Source organism: Stegostoma tigrinum, chromosome 45 (genome assembly GCF_030684315.1).
Source record: "Stegostoma tigrinum isolate sSteTig4 chromosome 45, sSteTig4.hap1, whole genome shotgun sequence".
NCBI lineage: Eukaryota > Metazoa > Chordata > Chondrichthyes > Orectolobiformes > Stegostomatidae > Stegostoma > Stegostoma tigrinum.
The window spans coordinates 10945393-10954987 of NC_081398.1; the positions used below are offsets into that span (position 1 = coordinate 10945393).

The window sequence follows — 9595 nt, forward strand, 5'->3', positions numbered from 1 at the left end:
GGACAGCATCCTTCGCTCTTCACCTTATCAAGTCTCTCTCAATTTTATAAACCTCTACAAGGTCACTCCTCAACCTCCTGTGCTGCAGTGTTATAGAGAGTAATGTGCGTAAGTTTACTAACTACACAAAGTCAGTTGGGAATGTCAGCTTTGAGGAGGATACAAAGAGACATAGAGAGGGTGAAGAGATATCCCTAAAAAGGTGGCATATGGGGATTTTCTTTTACCCCACAGTTTGGCAAGAATTGTTGCCCGCAAGGATGGTAGAGGTAGAAACCCCCTATCGCATCAAGAAAATATTTGTTTATGTATTTGACAGGCTTTAATTTATGGAGTTGTGGGCTAGGAATGGTGGGTAGCTTTTTTGTTAAGAATCAACTGCCATTGATTTATCGGCCAGCTTGACATTTTTGTTTCTAAATTCTTTTGATTATCATTAGTAAGGAATTGGCTAGAAAACCTAACATTCAAGTTCCTTAATTTTCCACAAGTGGAAACTCTGTGTCCACACTAGCAAATATGCAATGATTTTTAAGAGATCTATTAGGTTTCAAAATATCTAGCTAGTGTGTCTATTCCTGATACACGGTGATGGAATTTACTGTACAGGAGGACCATACTGTTTGCACCAGCTCCCAAAAGAGCTATCCAGCTAGCCCACCCTCCAGCCTTCTAAATTCATTTTTCAAAAATATATCTAGTTCTCTTTTGACACCTACATAATTCACCTCCACCACTCTCCCAGACCATGCATTCCAAATCCACACAACTCTCCGAGTAAAGAAAATTTCTTTCTCATCCCACCCCTAGCTCTCTTACCGACAATCTTGAAATCATGACCTCCCGTTAGTGACCTACAAACTTGTAGAAACAGAATATCCTTCTTTACCCTATCAAAGCTGTACATGTTTGTGAACATCTCAATAACATCATGTCTTAATCATCTCTACTTCTAGGAGAATAAGTCCTATTTCTCTAAATTTATAAGATCCCACGTTAACAGCATTGTTCTTATAAATCACTTTTAAACTCTCTCCAGGGCTTTAAAATCCTTGCTTAAAAAAATGCCCAGACCCGAACACACTGCTCCAACTGTGGTCTGACCAATGATTTGTACAGGTGTAGCGGCACTTCCTTGCTTTTATACTCAATGCCTTTACTTATAAACCCTCAACCTTCTACATATATCACTTCATAGTGCATGCATAATCCAGATGTCTTTTTTAAATTTTCTGTTGCTGTCCCTCTGAAATATCGCTACTGTAAGACAGTGACCAGAAACATGTACAGTAGCTGGAGTCCAATCAAATCAAGGTTCCTTGGATTTAAGGTCTGGGTGTCCCTGTGCATGAATCACAAGAGGTACTGCATGTAACCAAAAAAGCTAGTAGAATGTTCTCATTTATCATGAGGGCAATCAAATACATAAGTAGGGAGGCTATGCTTCAATGACACAGAGCAATGGTGAGACCATATCAGCAGTACAGTGTATGTAATTGAATTGCAAGTAGTCCACAGGTTCACGATGAGGAAAGATGGAACTAGCTGGTCTTGTGTCCACTAGAGTTAGAAGCGTAAAAAGTGATTCTATTCAAACAGATAAATGTGAACATAGTCCGGACCATCCTGCAAGCCAACCTTCCATCCACACTTCTCGTTGCCAACATAATCAAAGACCCTTCCCAACCTGATTGGAATTTCTTTCAACCTCTTCCATGGGACAGAAGATACAAAAGCTTAACTACATGAACCAACTGATTCAAGAACAGTGTCTTCCCTGCTGTTACTGGACTTCTGAAATTTTAAATTTAATGTTGCTCTCGCTCTTCGTGCACCGTCTACGCAGCCATAACATTGTATTCCTCACTCTGTTCTATTACAAATGCACTTTGTATGGTGTGATCTGCCTGTATTGCACACAATGCAAAAACTTTTCACTCCACCTAGGTACCATGTGACAATAATAAATCAAATCATACAAGACCCCAGAGGGTTCTTAAGACAGGGTGGATGGGGAGAGGATAATTCCCCAGTGGGAGAATCAAGATCTAGAGGGTACTGCTTACAAATCAAGGGTCACTCATTTTAGTCTGAGATAAGGATTTTTATATCCCTCTTCAAAGGGTCAAGTGTCTTTGGAACTCTCTTCCTCAAAGTGGTGGAAGCAGATCCTTTGAATATTTTTAAGGCAGAGTACGGGTTCCACATAAGTGAGTGAGTGAAAAGGTTATTGGGTGGGGTGGGAGTGTCAATTAGGAGTTGTTATCAGATCAGCCATGTTTTGAGTAGCAAAGCAGGCTTGAGGAGCTGAACAACCTAGTTCGAAAGTTTACTTTAGACACATTCCCGCTGCCATCTCCTGGTAATGTTACAAAATCACATTCTAGGGTACGCACGGCTGCAACTGCAAGCGACAAAGTACTATTATGTATTACGTAGCTCTGCAAGTATTACAAATCTGTCAATGCTCTATCATTACTTCACTCTCCACTTTCATGTTGCTCAATATTATCCCAAGCAATGCATTCACCATGCTGTAAAACAATCATTCGTGGTTAATACTCTCATACTGGAAACTCTCATCACCATTACCATCAATTACAAAAAGCTAACACACAAGTGCAGCAAGTGATAGGGAATGCACACGGAACGTTAGCCTTTATTTCAAAGGGAGTGGAATGTAAAAACAGGGAGGCTTGCACTGGTCAGACCACAGCTGGAACACTACGAGCCTTTTTAGACCCCTTATCTCAGGAAAGACGTACTGTCAGAGATGCAGTCCAGAAAAGGTTCACTAAGCTGATCCTGCATATGGATGGGCTGTCTTTTCACAAGCTACATTGTGTGGGCCTGCACTCATGTGAATTCAGAAGAATGAATGGTGACCTCACTGAAGCATTAGGGTACTTGACACAGAGGATGCGGAGAAGTTGTTTCTTATGGGAGAGTCCAGGACCTGAGAATTCAGAATGACAGGGTCACACACAGAACACAAAAGTGAGATAATTACCTCTGAGAGGGGAGTGAATCTGTGGAATTCTGTACCTGAGGGCTGCGAACAGCTGAGATTTTTAGTGCAGAGACTGATTTTAGGGCAGTCCAGGCGGAGGAGGATGGGCAGGAAAGTGGATTTGAGATCACAAGTCATTGAATGGAAGAGCAGAATCAATCAGCTGAATAGCTACTTCTGCTCCAAATTTTGTAGGGAACGAAGACCTGCAGGTTCAGTGCAGCCTCAAGCCAGGTATGCAGTGGGAACAGAAAGTTATGAAGATACCGGAACCCCAAGACTTAAGATGCAAGATCGGGGGCTGGAGCAAGATGAGTGGAGAGAAAAAGAGGGGGAGGTGAGATAACAGAGAAAAGAGGGAGATGAGAGAGCTAAAGGAAGGGAGGACACAGAAGGGAAATGGGAGACTGGGAATAAAACAAACCAATTCCAATCAATGAGTTGTGCCAAGTTGCATTCACAATGTTCTGTTCCAGGGCTTCAATGTTTCCTGATTCAGCTAAGAGAGTTTGAGGAGAGCTAGTGCGAGTTAATTAGGATACTGTGCCATGTTAAGAGACGGTATAGATAACAAATACTGCTCAGAGCCACAGGAGCTGTGCCCATTTGTCCAAGAGGCTGAAGGTTTTTAAATTATTGAAGACCTCACTGTTACATTATTCCAGCTGAGATTAAGAATAACATACGAAATTGGAGGCAACTCAACCCACCATTCGATACAATTGTGGCTAATCTTGGGTTCCAGCTTCACTTTCTGCTTGCTGCCCTCAATTCCCCAAGCTCTCAAACTTCAATGAATAGCAGCTTTAGTCATATTCAAAATGTGGAGCCTCCAAGGGAGAGAGTTCCAAAGATTCACAATCCTTTGCGTGAAGATGTTTCTCCTCACTTCAGTCCAAATTGATTGGCTGCCTTATCTGTGCCCCTCACGTTTTAAGATTCCTCAGCCTGGCAGGGGAGGCGAAACTATCTCGCAGCATCAACCCTGTCAATAACTTCAGAATCTTGGAGGTTTCAAAAGAGGTTGGATCTTGGAAGAATGGAGCGGAACAAAAGAATGTTGACACAAATTACTCAGCCTTTCCAAAAAAAACTCCCTCATTCCAGGGAACAAATTAGAAAATCTTCAGTGCAAGTGCATCCCTGCTTTGAATAAGGGGACAAGTTTAAATACGGCACCACTTGAATTAAACCGGGAGATGGGCAATTGGTGTGCTAAGGTGGATGCAGAATTCCTGTATTGCTGCAATATTAGATCCCATTTCACCGATTTGTCAGTGCAGTTTTGGAGTGCAGATTCCTTGCAATTTTATTGGTGGAGCTCTGCAAATTCCTTGCACTGCTGGTATAGAGGGTCCTGCATTACTGGTGCAGAGTGGAGAAGCGGTTACATCACTGGCCTAGTAACTCAGAGGTCCAAGTAAATGGTCTGGGGAAGACAAGTTCGAATCCCATCACATCATCTGGTGGAATTCAAACTAAATTAATAAATATGGGATTGGAAGCTAATCTTGGTGACAATGATCTAGATAGCCACCAATTGATGGCTGCAAGAACTCATCTGGTTCACTAATGGCTTTTAAGAAAGGAAACAGAATCACTGAATCCCTATGGTGCAGAAACAGGCCATTTGACCCATTGAGTCCACGCTGACCCTCTGAACAGCATCACACCCCCTACCCTATCGCTGTAACCCTGTGTGTCTGTGGACACAATGGGCAATTTAGTATGGCCAATTCACCTAACATGCACATTTTTGGGACTGTGGGAGGAAACCAGAGCACCCGGAGGAAACCCATGCAGACATGGGGAGAATGTGCAAACTCCACACTGACAAATGCCTAAAGGTGGAATCAAACCTGAATCAGTGGCACCGTGAGGCAGCAGCGCTAACCACTGAGCACTGTGCTGCCCAATGATAGGCTGGTTCTCTTCCCCATCTTGTATGGGGATGAAAGACACAGGTACAGATCCTGACAAGAAACCCACGTCTGGTCCTGGGCCCTGCATCTCAGGAGGGCCAACATCAGCTGCCTCACCATTAACCATTTAGCCACGGCTCGAGAACCAAGGTCACAAAAAGGAAAATCGTACAAACTGACTTTATTGAACAGTTCCCATGACTTACTCAGCTCCTGCAAAGAGCGCAAGTTCAGGAGCTTACCACACATTAAAAACAGAACGAGCGGGAGTTGGAGGTGACAGACTGGGCGTCAACAAGCCCCTGCTGGAGATTAGAAGGGGTTGGGGTTAAAACGGGCACCGACCTGACGGGTCTATGGATAAGGTCACGGCACAGAGGAGAAAGGGAGGAAGATGGCCGAATGAACTGGGCTGGGTGAAGGGAGTGAGGTGCTTGGTGTTGGTCGGAACGAGCACTACAGAAGCCCAGCAAACCAAGCGGAGCCGATCCCAGTCTGATCAATGGCCTGCGACAGTCACTGCCCCGGGAGGGGGGCCCCCTCATACGAAGGTGATCTTGGTCCGGGCCTGGTTCACCTGCCAGACATTCAGCTCCTCGTATTCCTCCAAGGCAGCCTCAACTTGGGCCGGGGTGAACCCCTTCGAAATGCACCGCTGCTCGGCCTCAGAGTATTTAACCACTCGCACCGTTGAATCAGAAATCATCTCCCGGATAATGGCGTAGATCACATCTGCAGGCCGCTGTGCCCTGGAACAACACACGCAGGATTCATTCAGCTACACAGCACCACTACAGCGCAGAAAGGGACCACTCTGCCCAGAGAGAAGCGTTCTCGCTCATGTTCCACAACACAAATCGATTTTTACTCGGGAGCTTCTTACTCTAGCCGAGGTGGTCAGCACAGACCAGTTTGGGCCAAAGGGCCTGAACCCATGCTGAATTAATCTATGACTCTACATCAAGACACTCCTGCAGGCTGCATTGGTAAGAATAAAGAGTCAGAATAAAGTTCTATTTACAGAACTCAAGACTCCTCTTTAAAATCTCTCTTTAGCAGGCCCGTCGAGTCCATGCCAACCCCTCCACCCCCCTGAAAATCATCCCAACCAGACCCAACCCACATGCTATCCTGTAACCCACGTTTACCCATGGCTAACACACTTAACCTGCGCATCTTTGGACTGTGGGAGGAAACCAGAGAGCATGTAAACACAAGACAGTTGCTGGAGGCTGGAATCGAACCCGGGCCTTGGTGTTGAGAAGCAGCAGTGCTAATCACTGAGCCACTGTGCATGGTGGACACAGGTTCAGGGAACAGACAGCAACCGAGGGCCTAGAGTCACACACTGGGATATATCACTGTTCCCTATCCCTGCTCTCCTCAGGAGCTAGGGTCTCACACCAGGACTAGACATACCCTCACCCCTTCTCAATCACAAAACTGATGGGCACTTCCAGGGTACAGGGGAACAGCACGGGTGAAGAGGGGCTGGTAGAAGCACAGCTCAAGTGTAAGGGGCAGAGAACTAGGATGTTCAATTTCAACCCCACTGACGTCCAGAGTGTCACAGGGAGGGGAGAACTCAGGGGCAAGCCAGTATCTGATGCCCTTCACTGAGCTGGAGCAGGCTGCGCAGAAACATCATGTCCAGCACTCCCCACCCACACCCATTCCTCTACCCCCAACCTGCTCAGCCCTCTCCTTCACAACCAAAATCCTTACCTGCTGGTTTGACTCTTATCTCCAAGCAGAGAATCCTTGGACATCTCCATCAGTCTCATTGCTTCATTCACGTCTTCCTTCTCAACCGTGTCGACCAGACGGAGCCGTGCCTGCAGGTATGGGAAGAGTCAGAGGGAGTGAGAGCAGCGAGGGAGGTGGGGAGGCATGGGCTTTGAAGGAGAAGGACCCCGCAAAGAGACCAGAGGGGGGGCTGCAGAAACTGCTCAGCACCTCGACACATTGAGAAAAAGACCTCCACTATCCAACCTCTCGATCCCGGTATAAACTGCTGTCTCACCAACACAGCAACAGAGCCAAAAGGCTTGCTGCAGCAATGCCTGACTCATCTGGAGAGCTCACACAGACAAAGACGGGGCTCTAGAATGGTCCAGTCACAAACCACAGGGAGGGGACACACAGCTCGAAATTCTCCAAGTCAGCTCAAGGCTGCCCAGGCAGAGACAAACGCAACAACCTCCCAGATAACAGAGGAGGGGAGGCAATAGCTGAGGGGGATTATCTCTAGACTATTAATCCAGAGACCCAGGTAACATCCAAGCATCAAATGGCAAGTGAATGCAATAATATTCTGGAGTTAAGAACGTTTAATGATGAGCATGAATTCTCTGCTGATTGTCAGGAAAAACCCATCTGCTTCCTTTAGGGAAGGAAACTGTCATCCATACCTGGTCTGGCCTACATGTGACTCTAGATCCACAGCAATGTGGTTGGTACTTAAACTGCCCTCTGGGCAATTGCAGGGGGCAATAAATGCTGGCAATGCTCTCAGCCAATGGATGAATGAATAAAAACAAAACAAAGAACACACACACACACACACAGTCAGGCCGAGAGCTGGAAGTGTATCCTGCACCAGAAGAGAGAGCGCAGGGATCCCTGAGCTTCAGCTAGCTATACACTGAGTGGGACAGGAACAAGGAAAGCTTGCAAGAGTCTACATGGCCCCAAACACAGGCAAGCAGAGCAAGGCAGTACTAAACCACCGCTTACAACAAAAACATTTATCTCACGAGTCAAACCCACAGGAGACATGGAGAAGCTGTACCCACTTGAGAAAGGGGCCGGGCACAGATCGAAGTTAATTGGTAGAAGCAGCAATGAAGACCCATGGAAGAATCTTTTCACACGGCACTTGACTGGATTTGGCCTTGGGATTGAAGAGAATTTTCCTCATCAGTAGTGGGTGAGTTAAGTGGGACTACTTTCTGAAGAACAGTGAGAGGGAGAACGATTCCAACAACAGGAGGGTCAGGAACTAGAGGGCACATTGGTTTAAGGTGACTGGCAGAAGACCCAATGGTCATGCGTGGCACAGCCTGAGCTTTAAAGTTAGAACACAGAGGGGCATCTGGAGTTATCGAAGTGCCTGGAAGAGGCTCAGGCAGCCGAGGCATTCAAGGAGGAGAACTGGGTATTTATCAGAGTGAATAAAAGGAAATGGCAGATCTATAGCGAAAAGGTAGGTGATTGGCACAGTGAGTTTTTATAGAGTCATACAGCACATGAACAGATGCTTCAGTCCAACCAGTCCATGCTGACCATAATCCCAAACTATAACTAGTTCCACCTACCTGCACTTGGCACATTTCCCTCCGAACCTCACCCATACTTATACGTGATGCAAACATTTCTGCAAATTTCCGCAATTTCCTCCCTAACTTCCCACAAAATCCTGAGATGCACTAGATCAGGTCCCGGAGATTTATCCACCATTATGTTTTCTAAGACTTCCAGCACTTCCCCTTCTGTAATGTGGGCTGTTTTCAAATCATCAATATTTATTTCCCCCAAGTGCTCTATCCTCCATTTCTTTCCCCACACTAAACTGATGTGAAATATTCATTTAATCTCTCCCATCTCCTGCGATTCAACACAAGGACCACCTCTTTGATCTTTAAAGGACTCTATTCTCTCTCACTAGTTCCCCTCTTGTTCTTAATGTATCTGTAGAATCTCTTTGGATTATGCTTAACCTTATTTGCCAAGGCGATCTCATATCGTCTCTTTGCCTTCCAGATCTCCTTAAGAATGCCCCTATACTTATTGCTGCAGAGAGCATGGGTATCATGCCAAGCTGTAAACATTCTGTGATTCCACACTCTAATAGTGTTAACTAGTGTTAACTCCACTGTCGGGTATGCCAGAGATTGCACTATGTCATATCACTAGGACTGTGTCACAGCCTTCAATAGTCTGAAATTATACAGTAAATCATGTGCTAGGAGGGTTAAAACATCCAGACAAGGGTAACACCATCACCACTGGAGGGGCCAGGGCTCTGGTCAATAAGACCATACAAATGAAATTAGTGCAAGCGCAGGTCAGTGGCTGGGAATGCTGCAGAGTAGCTCGCCTCCTGGCTCCCTGAAACTTGTCCACAAATCAACAAGGCACAAGTCAGGAGTGCAATGGAATATTTCCCACTCGCCTGGATTAACACAGTGTGAAGCTGCAGGAACACAGCTGGTCAGGCAGCATCAGAGAAGCAGTAAAGCTGACTTTTCAGGTCGGGTCCCTTCATCGTCCCAGCCCAAAACGTCAAAAGTTCCTGCTCCTCTGACGCTGCCTGACCTGCCGTGTTCCTCCAGCTCTACACTGTATTGACTCCGATTCCAGTCTCTGCAGTTCTTGCTATCTCTCTACTCGCCTGGATGGCTGCAGCTCCAACAACATTTAGGAAGCCCAACACCAAGCAGCCCGCTTCATTGATGCCAAGTCCACTCCCTCCACCAGCGACATTCAGTACACACTGCTACTACCAAGTGTAAAGCAGGAATTCATCAAGGCTCCACAGAAAGCAACTCCCAAGCCTCTACCATCAGAAGGACATGGACAGCAGATACATGGGCACACTAGCCCCTGCAAGCTCCCTGCCCAGTCACTCGCCATCCTGACGTAGAAATATATCACCGTTCCT

At 46.1% G+C, this 9595-nt stretch overlaps 1 protein-coding gene across 1 annotated transcript; it reads right to left on the bottom strand.

The window, feature by feature from the left end:
• Positions 1 to 5096: 5096 nt before the first annotated feature.
• On the bottom strand, positions 5097 to 9025 carry LOC125448805 (DNA replication licensing factor mcm7-A). The gene is made up of 2 exons (XM_059642564.1): positions 6658 to 9025; positions 5097 to 5681 (listed from the first exon to the last, which is right to left on the bottom strand). The coding sequence occupies exons 1-2, from the start codon at positions 6714 to 6716 to the stop codon at positions 5474 to 5476; spliced, it is 267 nt and encodes an 88-aa protein (XP_059498547.1). The 5' UTR covers positions 6717 to 9025; the 3' UTR covers positions 5097 to 5473.
• Positions 9026 to 9595: the final 570 nt, after the last annotated feature.

Excerpts from the sequence above, each read along its gene's own strand:
- LOC125448805 (XM_059642564.1), bottom strand. The coding sequence starts at position 6,716 with ATGAGACTGATGGAGATGTCCAAGGATTCTCTGCTTGGAGATAAGAGT. Across the intron at positions 5,682-6,657 it reads GATAAGAGTCAAACCAGCAG|GGCACAGCGGCCTGCAGATG; the intron begins GTAAGGATTTTG and ends GTGTTGTTCCAG.